We start from the raw sequence: 21,067 nt of genomic DNA on the forward strand, positions 1-21,067 counted from the left end.
AGCATCACCATTTGACCGGATTGCCCCTTAGAAAGGGTAGATTGCCGATATGTTTATTTATTTTATTTTATTTAAAAATCTTATCTGAGAAATGGCCAATCACTGGTTTGTTTTGACTAAGGTGAAATAAGCCACTTTTAGTTGTTCAGTTGTCCTCACCAATGGATGCTACTTTCATGAGTAAATGCTGTTAAGACATCCAAAGTATCTGCAATTAAATCTTTTGACAGTTATTTTGGTTTGGAATTGGTGAAGGAGACAACCCATAATAAACTCTCCCAAAAAGGAAATAAACTATATATATACAAACACATCTCCCTCCTTCGTTCCTTTTTATCTGTTGTGATTAACCGAATCTCACATACCAAGAAACTTAGTTATTTCACAAAATTTTATACAAGATTAGTTATTTTTTAAAATTACCCCTAATTTATATCTTCACATTTCTCTCTCATATTTAATTTCAAGAAGAGAATTGAATAGAATGTTAAGGATAATTTTGAAAAAAAAAAATAATAAATACTTCTTAGAAAATAACAGATAAAAAAAACATAAATTTGTGACAGATAAAATGGAATGGATGAAGTATTAATTTGTGAGGTTTAATATATTTCTTGCAAGAGTGACTGAAGCTTGAGTTCGAGAAAAGATTAAGAAATTTGTATGGTAATTAGATTGTGTTAAAGAATGGAGAAGAGTTATCAAGAGAGGTGATCTTATCTTGATATAATATTGTATCTCAATCTTCTTTTTTTATATTACATAGTTGGAGGATCACCAACCCAAAGAATTCATCAACCTTTGAAAAGATATTAATTCTCTCTATAGGTTTGAAAATTTCCTTGGAAACTCAATGGTGGTGAACAATGGTAGATTTATTGATTATTTTAGAAGGGAAAGAGATTGTGTTTTATTGGACTGTGGTTGTTTCCAAAGCTGGATAATTAACTCATTCTTTTCCTAAATTTCATCAAAACAAGAAAAGAGTGACATACATACATATTTATAGTATTTTTGTCTTAGTTTGCGGGAGAGATTCTAACAGTAACATTGACAGATTCCTTCGAGTATCGATAAAAAGAATAACTATGAAAATATTATAAAAGTAGTTCAACTATGTAAATTTGAACAAAAACACAATGACAATAAGTAATTGTAGATCATTGATTTTTAAGCTTGAGAATTGTTCGATAGTAATCTTATGTCAGTTAAGTTTTCTGAGAAAATTCGAGGACGAGCTTCCTCTCAAATGACTTGAATTTTTCAAGTCACAAACTAATACAAATCTTGGAGGAATTGCCACCTAGAACCATGTTACAATCATAAACTTGGCCAAGTGAGAATGATTATATCTATTGTATTACATTACATAAAAATCTGAATGAATCAGTGATTTTCTGTTGATTCATATAAGGTACATTTGCAATTAAGCAATATAACTACGTCGGAAATTCATTATGCGAAGAATAACAGAGCAGAAAACATCAAAAGAAATTCATTAAGTCACACAAACTAGTGTTTCACAACCCAAGTGTCCAGTGTTCGACTTATTGCCCTAAACCACATTTCTGATCTGATCCAACAACCGAAAACATAAGTGCAGAACTTCTTATCAAATCCCAAAATTCTCATCACATTAAATTGCATTAACCATCCAAACCAACATAAATGTAAGCAGGACAACAATTTCCATGAAAGCATTAAGCATATAAATCCCTCAACTGGACAACTCAGATAACCAGATCTAATAAGGCGCAAATAATAAACATCAATGTTAAGGGCAATACTTATTGCTCTTGCGAAATAATGACCACAATACTGCTTAAAAGGCTCCCCTAATATAGATTTACAAACGCTTCTTTAACAAATTAACAGCAAATTTCCTTATATTGGGCTACAACAGCAACCCTATTATCCTTCTGTAATTAGAATATTCAGTGTAACAAATACTTCCTAACATATTTATACTTCACATAACCCTTGGGCTCCTGCTGCTAGGTCCTGTGGCAAGTTCTCTTGTGGATTTTTAATCCAGGCATCACATTTCTATCAAACAATTAATGATAATGAGATAATTGCGGAATTCCATACAATAACACACGCAGCTGAGTAAGGCAAAGGGCTAATTTTATCAATTTTGTCTAGTTATGTTTTGGGCTTGCTTAGGAGCTGAATCAAGTTTCAGAACCCCCAATCAAATTTAAAAATACAATCAAGCCATCTTTAAAATAATTCCGGTACATATCTGCTAGTCAAAAACATTGAAACCACTTTTCACCATGAAGAAATAATTTTGGGGAAAACAATCAGGGAAACATTGCAAATATGCAGGAAAAACGAAAGAAAAGCTTGGCCATCTTCCAACTTGCACCATTCTGTCAGCGTTACATGTTTAGAAAATTTGTTAATAAAGGTACATTCACAAACTCTGAACTCAAATTGTCAGCAAAAATCTCAGGACAAAATTAACATTGTAGTTTTTTTTAATATCATACGAAAGCTACAAATAAGTTTAACTTTACAGAGCCAATAAATGATGGGGTAAGTTCTCGGTAGCCTTGAACAAGATCAAGAAAAGACAAGAAATATACGAAAATTATGACATATGACAAACCTTTACCCAAATTAGTTAACACAGACCTGAAATAAGTCTAGGACAAGACAACAGAACTAGCAAGAAACAACCGGGATACTCAATCAATAAACAAAGAAGGCAGCATCTAATCAACATTTAATAGAAAGAGAAATCTCATGATTGTAAAATCCTATTTAAACATTTAAGAGTTATTTAGTTCCTTTGCTAGTTTAGGTTTTAAGGGCGAATCAAACAGCACTGTTCCTTATTTGAAAATTCTCCATTACAGTGGAATCACATAGTTAAGTCATCTAAAGAGTAGAGTAAAATCCACTCTTATTAATAAAAGATAAGTTACTAGCTCAAAAACTCGTAATAAAAAGCGTAACTTTAGTAAAGGAAATCTTGGTTGGACAATCAAGACAAAGAATAAATATTTGAAAAACAAATATCAGTCACTAGAAAATGAAATCCTATATCCCACTCATGAAACAAAGAACAATGCATTGATATGAATTCATATCCCGCATGCATGAAATAAAAACCAATGCATTGCTGTAAGTGCCTGCACTCAAGCAAAATATTCTTCAAGAACAATGCAGCCTTCAAAGAACCATATCAATTTGATCTCAACAGCATCCACAGACCCAATCAAAAACAGCAACAACAATTTCAATGGAACAATTATAAATTCATTTAAAAGATCAAAGCACCAAGCACATTTAGTCATGTTCAGGAGTCCTAAAGGACCAAAATGAACTGATAGCCTACAGACAGAGGTAGCCTACAGACAGAGGTCAACACTATGAATTTCACCAAAAAAATTAAACTATATATATATATATCACAAATCAATTAAGCTGCATTATATGAATAAGAAGAAAAAGTACCTCCCACTTCAATCAAACCTCAGTGTCCCTCCTTCCCCTCCATCTCTCATACTCTGCATCATCTGTTGGCAACTCGCGCCTGCAAACTGGGCAGGTATTCCTCATTTTGAGCCATGGAACGATGCATTCAGAGTGGAAATAGTGCTTGCAAGGCAGTTTCTTCACCTTCTCTTCCAACTCAATCTCATCCTTACAAACAGCGCAAGCCATGCTCTCCCCCGCCAAACCTTCACCAGCCATAGACACCGACGGAAGCGCCTCCACCACTGACTCCGCCGCCGCAGGCGGCCCTCCAACATCATCATCATCATCATCTAGGTCCACAAGGACCTCCCATCCATGCTCTTCGTGATTCCGATCATGGTCCACATCCCACACAGTCTCCATGACTTCATCCTGATGGAATTCCTCCCCGTTATCCCTTCCATCGATCATCGAGATGAAATCTTGCGCGTCTTCGACCAAATTCATCTGATTGGATTCCTGCATGACACCCCCACCACCGATCAACGAGATGAAGTCTCGGACATCCTCGTCGGCTACTTGTTCATGATCGGATTCCAGCTCAATCTCCCTGCGGTCGATCATTGAGATGAAGTCCTGCACATCGTCGGTGATTTCCTTCTGATAAGATTCACACTCCATATCACCGCCGCTTCCGATCATCGAGATGAAGTCTCGAACGACGCCGGAGACTTCCTGAATATTGGAACCTTGCTGGACCTCGCCGCTGCCGCCGGCAACGATTTCCTCCCCCTCCCCGGGGCGATAGTCCAAGTCCATGGAGAAGCAATTGAGATCGGCGATTTGGATTTCGGAGTCGATTTGGGGCTCAAATCGGAGCGCTTGGTCCTCTTGGACCATGTATTCCAAGTAGGGTTCACAGCGGAAGGAGAAGATGCCGGAGTGGGGGGGTAAGAAAAGGGACTGGTAGCCGAGAGGATGTGGATCTCGCCATGAGCTTCCGTAACAGTGCTCTTCTTCGCCGGAGAAGATGAAGAGATCGTCGAGTTCCGCCATTCCTCTCCAGAGCACAAGAAAAAAGGAAGATATATACAAAGGAAGGGTGAGGGTGAATTTTATTTTACTTTATGACCCCTAACAAATACTCATATCATTTCGTACTTTTGAGGGGCTTTTTTTTAAAAAAAAAAATTCAATTAAAATTCCTATCTATATAACTTCTTCATAAAATTATTAATTTTTTTTATTTAAATATAATTAAAATAAGTTAATTAAAAAAAAATAGCCAAAGTCACTTGGTTCGTCAACCATCGGATAGTCTAATAGTATGACATCAAAATATAAGATGAAAGTCATGGGTTCAAATCCCTCTTCTGACAGCACTATTCACCATACTGTTCATACACTATTCACCCGGGATTCTTATATTATTCTCATAATGTACCTATACTGTACATTCAGGTTTCAGTACTGTTCAGTACTATTATATTCATATTAAAAGGGCGTTTGTCGTCTATTATTCAAAAAAAAAAAAAAGTCACTTGGTTCAAGTGATTAGTGCTAAGTTCAAATTTTTGTTGAAAAAATTAACTTACATATGATGTTGTACTCACAAGGTAAGGACGCGATTTTAAAACATTAACTCACAAATATAAAACCCTTAAAAGGTGAAATCTATAAAAACATTAACTCACATGTAATAGAGATAAGTGTTTGTTGCCTTTATTAAAAAAAAAACTAAGTTTTAATTTTATTTTTTTTACATTAACCTTATTATAATAGATTAAAACTCCTCTTGTCTCTCTATCAACATTTCTTTTTACTTTTTTTTTCTCGTCTCTAGAAGTGATCATATTTTAAAATTTAAAAAAAAAATTGATGACTAGAGTTTTATGAACATATTTTTGGGAGAAAATTTAAACTAATCAGGGTGCTAAGTGCTAAGATGGTAGGAGAAAATTTCAAGCATTCAGTATTCTCACTATGTGTTGTACATGGGCAAAGACTACTTCTCATTGACTTATGTTAGATTAATTATTAAAAAATTATTTAAAAAAAAAACTTTTTCAAATGCAGAAAAGAAAAAATTCATGGAGGCTTATAAAACAATGAAAGAAAGAAAAAAAAGTTTCGTTTCAAAATAGCTCATGCTTAGAATGATTAGGATGAGGGTCATTTTATCGGGTACAGGTTAAGCTTGCAGATGTGCGAGGCAAGATATCTTGCCTCGGTCCACGCACGCCACACACCCAGGTCACGTGCCCACACACGCTGACTGGTACGGGCCGCAGGGCCCGGTCTACTTGGGCTTTGTTGACCACGTAAGCCTGAACTCAGGCTTACATACACACTTACACAGTTGCACCTCTCTCTCTCTCTCTCACATATACAATTATATCTTATTTAAGTAATTTTTCAATAAAATAAGTAGAAATTTTAATTAAAAATTTAAAATTATCTAAATCTATAAACTTAAATCTAAAGGGTTAAAACTAATATTATTAGATAGCTTTTATATAAAATATGCCAAAAAAATTCATGATATATATATATTGCAATGTAAATAAATTACTCTAAACATACACATATTTTGTTATTATGCCTCAATTATATATTAAAAAGGAGTTAAACTCTTGATTATATATATATAATGAATATATTAAACTGATTTAATAAATAAATTTTTAAGAGTACAAAAAAAATTTGTCAAATCTATATATCAAGTTTTAAAATTGTTTATTTTTATAATAGATAAATCATACCAGAACATGTGTGACTTTTCTAATTATATTACATGTCTTTTTGGTAACGAGAACTCAAAAGTCAAACTATTGATTTTACATATTCCAACGACGCATATCTAAGATCTTGAAATGTAATTACATATTCCTGGCAACACACAATATATATATATATATATATAATTTTAAAATATTTCTCTTCATTATAATTAATGTTATTTCGTATTTACAAAAATGACTTTAGTTTTAGTTTTAAATACATATAATTATTTTAGAAAAAGTTTTTGAAAAATCTTCGAAATGTATGTATTTTTTTGTAAATTTTTGGATTTTAAATTTTTAAATAAAATTAAAATTAAAAGAACCGGCAAGAGGGATGGCCCGGCCCAGTACTTGGTTGCACGTTCCGGCCCGGCTCAACAAGCAAAGCAATCCATGGCCCGTTTGACACCATATACAAGTTAGTACAACCTCCGATAAAATAAATCTAATTGGGCGAAATTTCTCTAGCTTCTTCTTTTGTGCCCTAATTTAAGAATCCAAAAGAGAGCGAGAGAGACAGAAAGAGGATGGAATCGCCCCGACTTCGCAACGCTTCTTGATCCTTTTCAGTGTTGATGCTTTATCACGATAACAAAAAAGTTTGAACGACTTCAAATTTAACTGGTCAGTGGTGTTTAAATCTTTATTGTTCCAAATTTTCCTTAGATTACGATTATATTTTTTTTTTTTTTGTTTTTTTAATGTGAAAGAGTTCTAGAGTAGTGACTATAGTTTGGTGGAATGCAGTGTGGAATTGATCTGGATTTGTTATTTTTTTTTTTCTTTCTTTTTTCCTTTTTCTTGGTTGAAGACTGAAGTAAGGGAATTGGGAGAGCAGGGTGTACGAGCCAGAAGTTTATAGCTGATTGGTGAGTAAAGTGTATTTTTTTATATATATAAAATAAAAATAAAAAATTGTCGATTGGTATTGTTGGTTTTGTTGCTTGCTAATTGGTAATCAGGATTGTAACTGATTTGTTTTGGTTTGATTGTAAACTATTTGAATCCTGTATTATCTAATAGAAACAATTTTGGAGGGAAATCTACCATCTGGCTGATTATGTTGTGATTTTGATTGCATGATTCTGAATAGCTGTTTTTTTTTTCCTTTGAAATCTCATCTGTTTTACTTATTCTGTTTTCTTCCATACACTTCTATTTTGAAATCTGTATGCCTAATTCTCTCTCTCTCTCTCTCTCTCTCTATATATATATATATATATATATATATATATATATTCTTGCATTGATGAAGAATGGACTTAATTGTTGGGAATTTGTAGTTCATGAGTAGAAGTTAAACAACTAGAATTGGAGGCTGATGCTATAATGGGTTTTTTATCATCTATTTTGAAATTTAATCTTCATTGTACTTTATCTCTATAGGGAACTTGTCCATTATGTATTGTCAGGATAGACTTGATCTTTAGTTTTCCATCTTTCTATGCTTCTCAATGATAATAGATTTTTAGATAATCTTTAGCAAAGAATTGCAATGATGTTTATTGCCTTGTTCTTTCATTGAGAGAGCTTTTCTTAATTTGAAATTCTTTTAATTCATTTCAAGATTCTTCTGTGCGGCAATGGTCTTCAAGGGCCTACTTTCCTTTGTCATTGATCCTAGTTTACTGCAGGTCCTTTATTCCTGTGGGAGATTTTTTGAAGTTTGATGGCACATGGTTCTTTCTCATTGTAACTCCTGTTTCCACATTGTGATGGCCAAACATAGCTTGCCTTGATATAATCATAGTTGTCAAATCGTGAATCGAATCGTGAATCGGATAGCTCATTTTCCAAACCGGGAATCGAATTCTGAATCAAATGATTCAGAAATAACTAATAATAAGTCTTAAAATTTCATGGAAAATAGATTTCCTATATTTTTAATCCATAGTAAAATTAAATGTTTAAATGTCTACTATTAAAAGATGATCATTCACCTATACTTAGCAATTACTCTAGAACTTTGCCAATGAGAAACAAACAAAAACTAAATAAAAGTCATTTGTGGTAATCAGAATTAGATAAGATTTTAAATTTTTAAAAATTTGATAAGCACAACACAAAAATAACCCAAATTTAATGTATTTTTGGAATCGGTGTGAATCGTGTATTGGATGATTCGAATCGAATCGTCCATGAATTGGATGATTTACACTAATTCAAAGTATGACCGATTCAAACCCCCGATACGTATCGTGGGGGTTGAATCGAACTGAATCGCCAATACGAATCAGGAATCGGCCAATTCGTACAACTATGGATGTAATCCTTCCATATTGTCTTGTTTCTCTTAAGTGGGGTAATAGTTTGGTGGATTTGCACATGTAACGGCACACAAGTGGTTGCTTTTGTATATACACTGCCACAAAATGTCAATTTCAGCTTCTTTTTGAATTGATGATTTTAATAGTGCCTATATCTGAACCTATAACAGCAGGTAATTAGTAATATGCAAATGGTGCTTGTAAAGTTTTAAGGCCCATAGGTTCATTGTCATTTTGATTCTCCATGATGATCACTTTGTCATAAGCACATGCAAGAGGCAGAACAAATATATTGAAATCTGAAACAATAGGATGTTTGTTGCTTTTAATCATTAAGGTTTATATGATTTAGTTTTCAAAACAAATGTGTTTGGCAAGATATTTGTAAGGTGCTGCCTATTTATGCTCGAAATTTGTAAAGCCAGGCTCTTCTTATGTATGTTTCCCAGTTTGCAGATGTCTTTACTCATAATTACAATATCTTGTTGCTTTTGAATGAGTGGTTGTAACCCTTTACAGTTAGTGTTTCATCAGATATTGCATGGACCTGTAACCCTATTTTGCAGGCATTGGTTTGCATGTTTAAGTTTCATAAGCCAGGGGACCTTTAATTATATGCATGCATGTCTTCCAATTCTTCCTTGGTTGTTGAGCTGTTACAATTGACAAACTTATCTGTTTTTAGTGTTGTTCCATGTGCCAGAATTACACAACTTACTAGTTAATTGATACTAGGTTCAAATCTATAACAAAGAACACATTGTGATTCTTTCTCAATCCTGACAAACCATAGGGTATGGTATAAATTATGCTGATATGCTCTTGTCTTCAATGTTCTCCCTGTTTATCTTATTTCATCTGGTTGTCCCTTATCACAGTGAAATGTCAGCATATGATAATGTCGTTGGTGGGAAGTTGAAGCTGAAAGGGAAAGCTTTAGATGTCAAGGCAGGTGGAATAAAGAAGAAAAAGAAGCAGAAGCATCGTCGTGATGGTGAAGATCCTCATATTGAAAGAGATGAGGTTCCTCAAGGTCTGCTTTCTACATTGTAGATACCTTCTTTGTCACTGTCATGTGATATCTTTGTTTAAACTGCCCACCAATTTCTTTTGACTTCTGAATTTCAAACCTGAAAAATTTTAAGATTTTGATTATGCAGATGGAAGCTCCAGATTATCTGCTGATAACAATGAGGACATAAATGAAGATGAGAAGCCGGGGGATGAAGGACATGCTTCTGCATGTGATGACCATCTCACGGCAGCTGAGAAACGGTATATTGAACAGAGGGAGAGGATCGACTCACGGAGGTTGGCCAAAACTGCTGACAAATCACACCGTGACCGGATTCAAGATTTTAACCAATATTTGGCAAATCTTAGTGAGCATTACGACATTCCCAAAGTGGGTCCTGGTTAATTCCAAACATTGGCTTGTAGACATATACTCAAACCGGTCATCCTGCTTCTAAATTTTATGGTGATGTTTGTTCTTCTTTGCCATATGTGGTATTTGCCTGCGGCAAAAGGCATACTGTGCTTATCTGAAACTATTGCTAGCATACTGTTTCACTGTTGTGAGTGTTTTAATTTACTCTCTAAAGACATGGTTTCTTTGCTTTGAATATTCATTCTAACGAGTATTGTCATTAATTAAAGTTTAGATCAATCTCATTTGAAAATTACCCTCATTTCAAAAGTTTCAATCTTTATTTGAGAAATATATTTTAAATTTCATTTTATTGTCACAATTTTTTTTATAAAATAACTCCCTTAAGCCAAAGAGTTCATGGTACTGCAAAAATCATTGATGTGGGAAGTCTAAGTTCAGATTTCAAGTTTCAATGGATGTTGTTAGAAATTTGTAGTGTTGTGTAACTTAAATTTTATATAAATTCATTTTTAAATGGGTTACATTATGTTTCCTACTATCACTGCAATACCTATTATGAAGAATTGTTCAAGAGTACAAAAATACACCACATACACTCTCTTTTGTGTGTTACATCTCTAAAAAATACTCAAAAGATTTTATAATATTTTTACTCAATAACTATCACACTCACTCTCTTTTGATTTTTCTCTTGCTTGTCATAAGAACACTTATGAACTTTGACACACATCATCATCCAAAAATCTTCCCTTTTATAGGTAAAAAGTTTCGATAAAAACAACACATGAGTGGTACTAATTACACACAAGGTAGTTTCAAAGTCAAGATTAACACATGAACAATCAGGCTTATCTCCATTTTTTTTAACAGATGTAATAATGATAATGAGTCCTCTTTTGTGAACGTGGGCTTGCAATCCCAATCACATTTCTCCCTAAATAAAAATATATATACAAAATCCCAATTTATACATGCACAGTTTCACTAAAAACATTAGCATAAAAAATATGTGCATGGAGCATAAGAAACAATCGAAAAACATAGTAATCAAGAAGTGCTACGCCTCATCACACACCAAAATGTCTTTTACATTAGCACCGTTCTTAACTACTACTCCAACACCGATCAACAACAATAACAACAAGAACAAGATCCTCAACCCACCATCAAAGCACCAGCACCAGCACCACCAACAACAACATCCATACCTTTCTCTTCTCCAGCTCTGCTCCCACGTCCATGAAGCTCACCAGGTCCACGCACTCATCATCAAGTCCTCCCAATCCCTCGACCCCTACTACGCCGGCCGCCTCGCCGAGTTCTACGCCATCCTCTCTTCCAACCCTTCCCTCTCCCTTCCCCATGCCTCCAAACTCCTCTCCTCCTTCCCAAACCCCCCACCCACCTTCCTCTACAACACCCTCATCCGCGCCCACCTCAACGCCCGTGACCCTCTCCAATCCCTCCTCCTCTATCACCAATTGCTCTCCCGATCCGCCCTTCCCGACCGCTTCTCCTTCACCTTCGCCCTCAAGGCCTGCACCCAGCTCCGCGCCCTTCCTCTTGGAAAACAACTCCATTCCCAAGTTTTCAAGCTCGGCCTTGTCACTGATGCCCACATTCGGAACAAGCTCCTTCATTTATATGCCACACTTGGTGAACTCACCCATGCACGCAAGGTGTTCGACGAATGTCCCGAACCAGATATCATCGCCTGGAACAGCTTGCTCGAAGGCTATGCTTCTGCCAACGATGCTGAATCTCTTCATGAGGTCTTTGACTTGATGCCTGTTCGAGATGTTGTGTCCTGGAACACCTTCATGGGGTCTCTATATAGAAATCAGCGAGTTCGAAGAAGTCATTGTGATATTCAGAGCAATGCAAGAGAGCAGGGAGTGTGAGCCTAACCGTGTGACCATGATCAATGTTCTCACTGCTGTTACTCATTTGAGTGCTTTAGGACAAGGAAAGTGGGTGCATGCTTATATTGGCAGGAATGGGATTGAGTTGGATGAGAAGCTGGGGTCTGCTTTGATCAATATGTATTCGAAATGTGGTTGTATTGAAGGCGCTGTTTATGCGTTCGACGTGGTGACGATAAGGAAGAGCTGTGATACTTGGAATGCTATGATTTGTGGTTTCACTGCAAATGGGGATAGCTTGAGAGCTCTTGAGCTTTTCTCAGTGATGGAGAAAACCTCTGGTTTGGTGCCAAATCACATAACATTCTCATGTGTGTTGAATGCTTGTAGTCATGGAGGTCTTGTGGATGAAGGCATGAGATTGTTTGAAAAAATGAGTTCTGTTTATGGTATTGAGCCTGATATCACACATTATGGCTGCATGGTGGATCTGTTTCAGCCGAGCGGGTTTGTTTGAGAAAGTGGAGGCGGTGATCGATCAAATGCCGATGGAGCCCGATGTGGTAATGTGGAAGGCTATAGTGGCTGCTTGCAGAGTTCATGGCAACACTGAATTGGGAGAGAAAGCTGGTCATAGGCTCATTGAAGTAGCTCCGAATGACCATGCTGGTTATGTATTGCTATCAAACATATATGCGAAAGGTAATGACTTCAATGGTGTGCATGAGGTGAGGAAGATGATGATGGACAGAGGTGTCAAGAAAGTGCCAGGCTGCAGCTCTGTCGAAGTAGGCGGGGAGGTTCATGAGTTCATAGCCGGAGACGGCTCACATTCAAGGAAGGAGGACATTTATGTGATGCTCGGTGAGATGGCGGAGCGGCTGAAGCTCGCAGGATATAAGCCTGACATGGAGCAAGTTTTGTTAGACATCGATGAAGATGAAGCGAAGGAGAGTTCATTGTCACTCCACAGCGAGAAGTTAGCGATTGCTTTCAGTCTTGTAAGCACTGAAGCGAGTTCTACAATAAGAATAGTGAAAAATCTGAGAGTCTGTGGGGATTGCCATGCTGCCATTAAGCTTCTATCAGTGATCTATGACCGAGATATAATTGTGAGAGACTCTAGCCGTTTTCACCATTTCCAGAAGGGTTCTTGTTCTTGTGGGGACTATTGGTAATGACAGTCTCAAGACTCAAATGTATGTAGTTCTATGTGAGCTTTAACACTTGGCGGTTATTATTCAAAAAAAAAATTTCCTGGATTATAGTAGGCATAGCCTCTAACTGTAATTCTGTGTTTCATTAATCATTACCATTCTCACTTGACGTCCTATTGTGCATGCACATGAATCCAACCATTTCAGTAGCTCTTTTATCTATAAATATATATAAATACGGATAAACCATGAGATGAAACCTGTAACAGCTGCTAAAAAAAAAAATACATGCTAATTATAGAAATAATGGTGCTACTTTTTTGTTATAAAAAAATTCTGAACGCAAAATCTACAAAATTATAAACGAAAGCAATTTTACACAGCATTTAATACAAAACCTTCTAAAAAATTCAGGATGAAATGAACAATGTATCCGCCTCAGATCACTTATAAAGGTCATCTTCTCTATATTTACACTACTCACCATACAGAAGCCATGACACAGCACGCTAATTTAAGAAGTGAGAAGAGTTATGTTGTTTGATTTTCATACCTTTTGCCTCACTTCTTTGCCAATCCATCCATCTTTTCATTGTCTACCTTCTTTTTAATAGAATCAAAAAGAGAAGATTTACCCTGGTTCTTGGATGCTTTTGCAAACGGATTAACTGCTCGGTGAGATTGCATTTGGTTAACCCCCTCATCCTTTAAAGTAGTTTCATTTGACTTTACGCATGGCATTTGGTTGACTCCTGCCTTTGAATTGCCCTCCCTCGTATTATTGCAAAGCTCAACCTTGTAATGGTCAGAAGATGCCTTTGCAGATGGTGTTGCCATCAGATTAGATTGCATTTGCTGACGACTATCTTTTGTGTTTCCTTCACTTGGACTTTTACAAAGTTGAAATCCTCCTACCTCACCGGACTTCTCTTCACTACCCACAGACTTTAAGACCTGAGGTTTATTGACAGCAGGTACAGGCAAAATCTTTCGCTTTGCCACATTGCTTGTAACAGCTGCACTGGAGGCTAAATTTGATACATGAGGTGCCCCTTCAGATTTATCCAACAAACTTTCCTGCATAGATCATAATAAAACTAAATTAGAGACAGGGAAAAAGCTGAAGCACTTCAAAATATCAGCAATCTAACCAATATAAAATAGAGGGATGATCGAGGTTACCTCCAATACGCCAATGAACCGCTCTGCCAATACAGGAAGTTTAAGTGCAGTGGCCAGCTTTATGGCACCCATAACTGACTTCTCCAGTGATAGCAATCTGGCGAGTTCTGTAGCCCTCACAAGCTTGTCACCTATCACGAAAATGAATAACAAGATGTGAAATGTTAAATATTCTAAACTCAGCAAGTCACATAACCAAACTTTCAACCACATGCTACTTACTGTTGCAACAGCTGGCAATAAGCTTCAGGATGCATCGATCCATGGAAGCTTCTATGCTGAATGCTTCATCACAAAGAGCAGTGGTATCAATACCAGCTGCTACCATTTCTTTTACTTTATTTTGAATCTGGGATTTGATAATCAGAATGGTTCAGATATGAACAAGCAAAATAACCTCTAATCAAGGGAACAGGCATAACCTGTAAGAGGGATATCTTGCTCAACACGAACTCGTTTTCCAGCTCATCAGCCCCAAGATCAGAGCAGGCAAGAGGAAGTGAAAAGTTCAGTAGTGTAAGAACCGGCTTTGGCATGACCTGCACAATATTAGGAGGAAAAAGATAAACACATGACCATGACCTACAAACTGCAAAGAGAATAGCAGACAAAACTATCCTACCAATGGGTAAGAATCAGGGGATTTGCAAATAATGCAGAACAGCTTGCTGGCGCTTAGACCAACCACCCAGTAGTTTTCATCTTCTGACTTCCTTGCTTTGCTGGCACTGCATGTATGACAAGATTCAGAACATATCCAAGATGAAACAAAGTTTGGAGGGTCCATGGTATACTTAGGCACCTGAAAACAGGAAGCCAACTACCTCCAAATTGTGTAGAGAACATTCTCAGCACCCCCTACACAGTTTGCTAAAGTCATCAGAAAACAAGTACAAGAATGGTTATTAAAAAGTCCATATTAGCCAACCTTGGAATCATATGAACTTAGCTGCCCCTCGTCACTGAAGCCAAACCATGTTAAATGGGAACTTGGTGTCAAAGGAAGACGGCTTATAATTGTTTGAGTTCCATTTAGTATGTTCAGAACCATAACATCAAGCACCTGCCAACCAAATTGGAAATTATTGTTTAAGGCTGAGTAAAACCAGGCCAGGATAAAAACACCCGATTTAGGAAAACTGCAAATGGGAGCAGCCCATCTTAGTTTTAGTTGAGCAATAAGTTTGCCTAATTATTACATATTGCTCTGGAAAACAGCAGTACAGCTGATCATGTCAAGTGGAGGAACAAAAACAAGGGTTGATTTTCTTCCATAAAAGTTGCTTTCATGAAAGGTAGGAAATTCTTAATTTCTACATATGATTAAATCAACAATGACTACTCTGCAGGGCTGATAAAATGGCAACATAAAAATGTTGCATCATGGACAATTTCATGGTAGATTGGCAACATAAAATTCAGCTACAATGTCCGGGCACTCGATACATATTTAAATTTGCAAAAACAACTTCTCAGTCCAAAATAGATGTGAGAGATTTTCATAAGTGTTAGATTCAGCTAAACTTAACCCAAGAAGTACTACAATCATACTCAAATAGCCTGAATGTCCTGTAGCTTGCAAGGGAAACATAGTTATTTGTAAACATTTGAGTTGTCTGACTACAAGATACAAGCATACCTGATCTCCAGAAGGAAGACTGTCTGAAGCATGAGTAACAATAGCTAGTTCATCTTTTAAACCCGCTAGAGTGACCACAGGACCATTTAGGCAAAGGATATGTTTCTGCAATAAAAGGAGAAATAACAGATAGTGTAAGAATTTAAACTCCCTCACAGTGATAAGGTGCTAAAATAAGAGAAGTTGCTTAAGTGGCAAGTACTGAGAACATGAACTTGTTCCTTTATTAGGTAGACAATAAATAGCACTTGCCAATGCTTATAGCTCATGCAGAAGCAAATTTTAAAAACATTAATAAAATCAAAGCTTAATTTATCACAAAATAATCAAAAATAACTTGGTAAAAATGGCAGCCTATACCTCAAAGCTCTAGTTTAAGTATAGGAAAATAAGTACAGTTGTTCTTAAAGAAATAATACAATTCATCATCCCAAGTTATGAAATACAAAAATAGCATTGCATAAAAAATAAAAAGGGAATCATTGTCATATTCATTATCCCAATTTCACAGAAATCAGGACACATTATTTCAATGTTAAATAGTTTCACGTAACCATCGAGAAAGTTTATCCATTTTAACTTTTTGTTCATCAAGAATGAAATTACTTCACACCTGACAGATGATAGAATGACCACATCCACAGAGAAACTACACATCTTAGAATGTGGCATTGTGCCCTATACAGGAGCAGATGTGATGCTCACCATTCATTTACATAAGAAAAAAAACTATTTTCTCAGAGAAAAAAAGAATATTATGAGAAGTCCCATTACTAAATCTCCAGACTACAGGTTGTGTCCAAAATCATGCAGAACGAGCAAGCAATCAGATAACTTTGAAGGCCATAATTTACTATCCACATGAGATTTCAGGGCACATTAGCTCATCATCTTGCCTTGCTGTTGCTAGCTTGAAACTTGTAATCATTGTATGAAGAAACTCTTTCAACCAAACCCCGACACCAACCCCAAAAGACAAAATATTTATGATGAGTGTGGGAATCTCAAGTGCAAAGGGGTCAATAACAAATTTGAAAAAGAAGCAATAAAGATAAGTGATCACAAAAATCCATAGAAGAAAATGAGTTATCAATGCTAAGTGCATATCAGAATAGTTCATATTTTTGCTTTGATAATCTATTAAAAAAGCTGCAGAATGAAAAAGCAAATGAAATCAAAATCAAAACTTCAAAGATTCACCCATGACAGACATTAACTTTCACATTAAACAGTTAAGAGTTTCAAAATAAAGAAAAACATAAACAATAATGATTCAGTCTCAGAAGCGTTAAAAATTTCAAGCACAAGAATAATGATTATGACATCTGTTTATTATATATTTATTTAAATAAATAAACAGAAGAAAGAAAGCCTATATAGGTGGAAAAACATGAAAACCAAAACATTCTACTAAGCTTTCATCAGATAACCATCCAAATGATAGGTAGAAAGCAATGCAATCAGAGAACTTTGAAGACCATAATATGTTTTCTACATAAAGTTCAGTCATAGGATCTCATCATTTTGCTGAAAGAATAATCTCAAAATAATTTGAATTAAATTAGACAGGAAAATAGTCAGACCTCACACTTCAATAGAAAGGAGGCTATCAATATGCTTGCTCATTTTGACAAAAGAAAACATTGCTGATAGAGTTTAACAATTTATTTGGATAATAGAATTTAGTAAAAGATGTAGGATGAAACAAGTCAATCTCAAAATCAAAATCAGCTTGAAGATCGATTACTAACAATTAAATTATTGTGATGAGCTAGAAGAAGGTATTAATGCTGAACAAAAGTTATCCAAAAGCATACTAACAATTAAGATAAAATCAATGTTTTAGTAAAACGATATATATATATATATATATATATAGCCGAGATACATATCAAATTAGCCAGGGAGAGTCCAGTCATAAATCAAAGAGAAAAACAAAGCAATCAGAGAACTTTGAAGACCATAATGTGTTTTCCACATTTAGTTCAGACCAGACTAGCTCATCCTTTTGCATGAAAAAAATTGTCTTAAAATAATTGAGAGCAATTTATCATTAAATTAATCAAAACTCACACAAAGAAATAAAATAATAATTCGCAAATTTGGCCCATGTTGACAAGTGGGAAAACAGTGTTGATATGCATCAATCATATAACTTTATCCAAACATTTGTCAATGTTTCAATATAGCACCTTGATAACCATTCTCGATGTTTTCCTTGCAACCAGACTAAAGGCAGCAAAGGGCTGATGGTGCATATGTTCCAAAAAAAATTCACAGAGTTGCGGATTCCATTTAGAATCTCACCACGTGATCAAAAATAAAATCATCTACAGTTCTTGCATCGGAAGTTAAATGTAGTATATTTCAATAAATATAGTTAACAAGAGAGAGAGAAGAGAGAAACATATTGTATCATGATTTTCAAAATGCATCTTAACCATAATTACCTTCTAAAGCTGTTCAGTTTTGCTTTCAGTTATCATATGCTTGTGTAATAGTAGGTAATTTCAAATTAAATAAAACAGAAAACAAAAACTCTCAGGGATTACAAACCTGCAATCCGCCATCTGTGAAGATACGAAGAAAATTAAGACTCGTTGCCGCAGCAACCCAACCATTACCAAGAGCAACAGCCTGTACTTCCTCTGCTTCAAATCGCATTGACCACTAAGATCAAATAACACAGTTATAATAATTGAAAAGTAGACATACAGGAATAAAACTGTGTAGAAGCTAAAAGAACCTACCTCACTGTTGTTTGCCCAACTACTAAAAGGTCGATACATAAGAGTGCTTGTGTTCTTTTCACCTTTGCATGGGTTGGCAAAAACACTCCCATTTTCATTCAGTGATGCCATGGTGAAACCAAAATAATCAGTCATGGAAGGTACCCTAGGACCTCTGCCAGTATCATGAAAATCTACCTGTCAGCATAGATCAAAGCAAAATATGATGATGAGACACAGTCATGATGATGATTAAATGGATGAACTGAATCACCATTAAAAAAATAATAATAATAATTAATAATTTTAAAAACAAAAAAAAAACAAAAAACAAAAAAACAACAACAACAACAACCAGAGCTTGCAATTGATCATCTCACTCTAAGCAACTTCCAAATATAAATATCAGACTTAATTAACTAAAATAATGGTGGTACCTATGTCTGTGCATGTTAAGGGTGCCATTACCTCTATATGAGAGTTTCCCTCATTTTCAAGGGTAGTTATGCTACCCAGCAAATTGTAGCAAAGAAATCGCCGCTTGCCAGGTTGTATTGGAGTGGAACCTGGTTGAAAAGCCTCCTGCATTCTCACCCTGATGGACTTCATCAAACTTGAACACTCATCTCCCTTTCCAATATCCACCTTCCGTTTAGCAGAATTTCTCTTCCGCGATTCAATCTGGCGAAGTAAACCCTCTTCACCATCACTATCTTCTCCAAAACAATCTTCAAGAATAGACTGTTTTCTTAATCTTTTTCCAGTGATGGGGACTGATTCACCATGACTCTCTTCATCAACATTGTCAAGACTGCCAGAAGCACTAGACTTTTCATTATCTTCATCAAATAAAAATCCACTATCATTTCTTATCTGCGGACTAGGAGCACCGTCTATAGGAGACTTCATACATGAAGGAATTGTGGATTCCCACACACCAAATTTACCCATAACATCAATGACAGCCAGCGCATTGCCATTTGACTTCCAAGCCAAACCAGTTATTCTATCATCAAATTTTTGTCTTTCAATATCCTGCCTCAAATCAATATCCCAGATCAGAACCTGTTTATCCAAACCAGAAGTGGCAATATATTTCCCATTAGGAGACCAAGACAAGAAACAAACAGATTTCTCATGATCTCCTTTGAGTGTAAACAGCTTCTCAGCAGTGTCTCTGTCGTACATAACAACATCATTTCTCAGGCCTGGAACAGCCAAAATTTCTCCATCAGGACTCCAGCTCAGCACGTTTGAAAGAGAGGAATCCGAATCACAAATAGGGGCTACAGAATTAAGAGTATGGACTGATTTCCCAGATGAGAGCTCCCAGTATATGACAGTACCAACACTGTCAACAGATGCCAAGAACTCATTCTTTGGGTCAAAAGCTAAACCAGTGACAGATGCTTTGTGACCCTTGAGCACCCTGGAAATTGTACTATCAATAGTAGCAATCAACTTGATGCCATCATCATCGCCTGCAGCAGCTAACAAACTACCAGATTTATTGAAGGCAAGGGACCGAATTGGCAACGTAAACCTAGTAACATTACTCTGGAATTCTCCATCTGGCCAAAGAAAACTAACTGATCAAAACTCAAAGATACAATTAAAACCCACAGTGTATGAAACCAACAGATCAAGGTTTAATGTAGGTTTCATTGCAAATATATAAGCATTTCAAGAAGAGAACTAAAAAATGATAGAAATTCCTCTCAGATCCAAGGTAAAATACAAAGAAATCTTACAGTTTTTCTAAGAAAAGAACAAAAAATTCAGGCGAAGATGAGGAAGAATGAATACCTGGGAAACTATAAAGCTTCACAGAGTGATCAACAGATCCAGAAGCAAAGGAATTGGAACTAGGGCTAAAAGCGAGAGCCGTAACACCCTCCTTATGATGATCGAGAGCTTTGGGGGGCTTCGATTGCTGATCCAGATAATGGATCAGGACACTCTGATCAGCGGCTGATGCGGTGACGAGATGCCTGCCCTCAGGATCCCAGATGATGGAGCAGAGGGCCGCACGGCCACCTCCACCACCGGAAGCCTTGTGAGCTTCCTTGAGTTTCAAGGATCGGTGCTTCATGGTGGTTCTGCGGCAGTGCCATTGGAGAAGGGACTGAGGCTGCCTACTTATTAGGGTTAGGGTTTGAGTTTTTGGCGGGATTCTTTCCCCCAAAAACGTTCGATTTTGGCGGGAGCGGATGAAAGCGGGAATTTTGGGTAAATTTTTTTGAGGATTGTGAAATTAGGGTTTCCTCTCCAGAGTTTCATCCAACACAAAGGCTTTTCACGTTCACTCTTATATAAATATATAAAATTAAATAATATATAATATATATTTTTTAAGTACCAACTAAAACAAATATTTTAAATGTGACATCGTCAAAAATTAAATAATTGAAATTTCTATTTTCTCTGTGTATATATACATAGCTCTTTGTGTTAAAGCATGTATATATAAGCGAATGATACACCTCTCAAATAAAAAATATTTTATTTAAAATCAACAAATTTGAGACATTTATGCTTGAATTCCAATATCATTTTCCTGGCATCATTAAAAAGATCTAATACAATAAGAATTAATAGCCAATAACCATTTTCATTATAAGCATAA

At 35.9% G+C, this 21,067-nt stretch overlaps 6 protein-coding genes and 3 non-coding genes across 11 annotated transcripts; 4 read left to right on the forward strand and 5 right to left on the reverse strand.

Annotated features, from left to right (window-relative positions):
- Nucleotides 1-3,245: 3,245 nt before the first annotated feature.
- On the reverse strand, nucleotides 3,246-4,515 carry LOC120260022 (E3 ubiquitin-protein ligase Iruka-like). The gene has a single exon (XM_039267467.1). The coding sequence runs from the start codon at nucleotides 4,483-4,485 to the stop codon at nucleotides 3,478-3,480; it is 1,008 nt and encodes a 335-aa protein (XP_039123401.1). The 5' UTR covers nucleotides 4,486-4,515; the 3' UTR covers nucleotides 3,246-3,477.
- Nucleotides 4,516-6,671: 2,156 nt separating this feature from the next.
- On the forward strand, nucleotides 6,672-10,110 carry LOC120259847 (protein FAM32A). 3 transcript variants are annotated; one of them, XM_039267294.1, is made up of 4 exons: nucleotides 6,672-6,836; nucleotides 6,960-7,081; nucleotides 9,358-9,512; nucleotides 9,640-10,110. In XM_039267294.1, the coding sequence occupies exons 3-4, from the start codon at nucleotides 9,362-9,364 to the stop codon at nucleotides 9,897-9,899; spliced, it is 411 nt and encodes a 136-aa protein (XP_039123228.1). In that variant the 5' UTR covers nucleotides 6,672-6,836; nucleotides 6,960-7,081; nucleotides 9,358-9,361; the 3' UTR covers nucleotides 9,900-10,110. The 3 variants fall into 3 exon arrangements, with proteins under 3 accessions (XP_039123228.1, XP_039123227.1, XP_039123229.1); XM_039267293.1 differs by having other exon boundaries at nucleotides 7,024-7,081; XM_039267295.1 differs by lacking the exon at nucleotides 6,960-7,081.
- An 841-nt stretch (nucleotides 10,111-10,951) lies between these two features.
- LOC120260276 (pentatricopeptide repeat-containing protein At1g74630-like) lies at nucleotides 10,952-11,773 on the forward strand. The gene has a single exon (XM_039267715.1). It carries the CDS (start codon nucleotides 10,952-10,954, stop codon nucleotides 11,771-11,773), a length of 822 nt encoding a protein of 273 aa, XP_039123649.1.
- A 16-nt stretch (nucleotides 11,774-11,789) lies between these two features.
- LOC120260277 (pentatricopeptide repeat-containing protein At4g18840-like) lies at nucleotides 11,790-12,251 on the forward strand. The gene has a single exon (XM_039267716.1). The coding sequence runs from the start codon at nucleotides 11,790-11,792 to the stop codon at nucleotides 12,249-12,251; it is 462 nt and encodes a 153-aa protein (XP_039123650.1).
- Nucleotides 12,252-12,282: 31 nt separating this feature from the next.
- Nucleotides 12,283-12,912, forward strand: LOC120260279 (pentatricopeptide repeat-containing protein At4g21065-like). Its single transcript, XM_039267717.1, has one exon. The coding sequence runs from the start codon at nucleotides 12,283-12,285 to the stop codon at nucleotides 12,910-12,912; it is 630 nt and encodes a 209-aa protein (XP_039123651.1).
- A 271-nt stretch (nucleotides 12,913-13,183) lies between these two features.
- On the reverse strand, nucleotides 13,184-20,715 carry LOC120261295 (WD repeat and HMG-box DNA-binding protein 1). The gene is made up of 12 exons (XM_039269134.1): nucleotides 20,248-20,715; nucleotides 18,910-20,012; nucleotides 18,463-18,639; nucleotides 18,269-18,382; nucleotides 15,713-15,817; nucleotides 15,002-15,136; nucleotides 14,876-14,931; nucleotides 14,696-14,801; nucleotides 14,496-14,612; nucleotides 14,296-14,422; nucleotides 14,074-14,204; nucleotides 13,184-13,968 (listed from the first exon to the last, which is right to left on the reverse strand). The coding sequence occupies exons 1-12, from the start codon at nucleotides 20,531-20,533 to the stop codon at nucleotides 13,453-13,455; spliced, it is 2,973 nt and encodes a 990-aa protein (XP_039125068.1). The 5' UTR covers nucleotides 20,534-20,715; the 3' UTR covers nucleotides 13,184-13,452.
- LOC120262679 lies at nucleotides 16,534-16,609 on the reverse strand. The gene has a single exon (XR_005536937.1). It is a non-coding gene; the product is annotated as a small nucleolar RNA R160 (small nucleolar RNA).
- LOC120262681 lies at nucleotides 17,168-17,241 on the reverse strand. Its single transcript, XR_005536939.1, has one exon. It is a non-coding gene; the product is annotated as a small nucleolar RNA R160 (small nucleolar RNA).
- Nucleotides 17,651-17,725, reverse strand: LOC120262680. Its single transcript, XR_005536938.1, has one exon. It is a non-coding gene; the product is annotated as a small nucleolar RNA R160 (small nucleolar RNA).
- Nucleotides 20,716-21,067: the final 352 nt, after the last annotated feature.

Source organism: Dioscorea cayenensis, chromosome 5 (genome assembly GCF_009730915.1).
Source record: "Dioscorea cayenensis subsp. rotundata cultivar TDr96_F1 chromosome 5, TDr96_F1_v2_PseudoChromosome.rev07_lg8_w22 25.fasta, whole genome shotgun sequence".
NCBI classification, from domain to species: domain Eukaryota; kingdom Viridiplantae; phylum Streptophyta; class Magnoliopsida; order Dioscoreales; family Dioscoreaceae; genus Dioscorea; species Dioscorea cayenensis.

Bases quoted from the DNA above. Each gene is read 5' to 3' on its own strand.
- LOC120260022 (XM_039267467.1), bottom strand. From the start codon at position 4,485: ATGGCGGAACTCGACGATCTCTTCATCTTCTCCGGCGAAGAAGAGCAC.
- LOC120261295 (XM_039269134.1), bottom strand. From the start codon at position 20,533: ATGAAGCACCGATCCTTGAAACTCAAGGAAGCTCACAAGGCTTCCGGT. The intron at 14,932-15,001 runs GTTGGCTAATAT...CAAACTGTGTAG, and splicing joins TAAGTTCATATGATTCCAAG to GGGGTGCTGAGAATGTTCTC. The intron at 14,205-14,295 runs GTAAGTAGCATG...TTTTCGTGATAG, and splicing joins TATTGCCAGCTGTTGCAACA to GTGACAAGCTTGTGAGGGCT.
- LOC120260277 (XM_039267716.1), top strand. From the start codon at position 11,790: ATGATCAATGTTCTCACTGCTGTTACTCATTTGAGTGCTTTAGGACAA.
- LOC120260279 (XM_039267717.1), top strand. From the start codon at position 12,283: ATGGAGCCCGATGTGGTAATGTGGAAGGCTATAGTGGCTGCTTGCAGA.
- LOC120260276 (XM_039267715.1), top strand. From the start codon at position 10,952: ATGTCTTTTACATTAGCACCGTTCTTAACTACTACTCCAACACCGATC.
- LOC120259847 (XM_039267294.1), top strand. From the start codon at position 9,362: ATGTCAGCATATGATAATGTCGTTGGTGGGAAGTTGAAGCTGAAAGGG. The intron at 9,513-9,639 runs GTCTGCTTTCTA...TTGATTATGCAG, and splicing joins AAGAGATGAGGTTCCTCAAG to ATGGAAGCTCCAGATTATCT.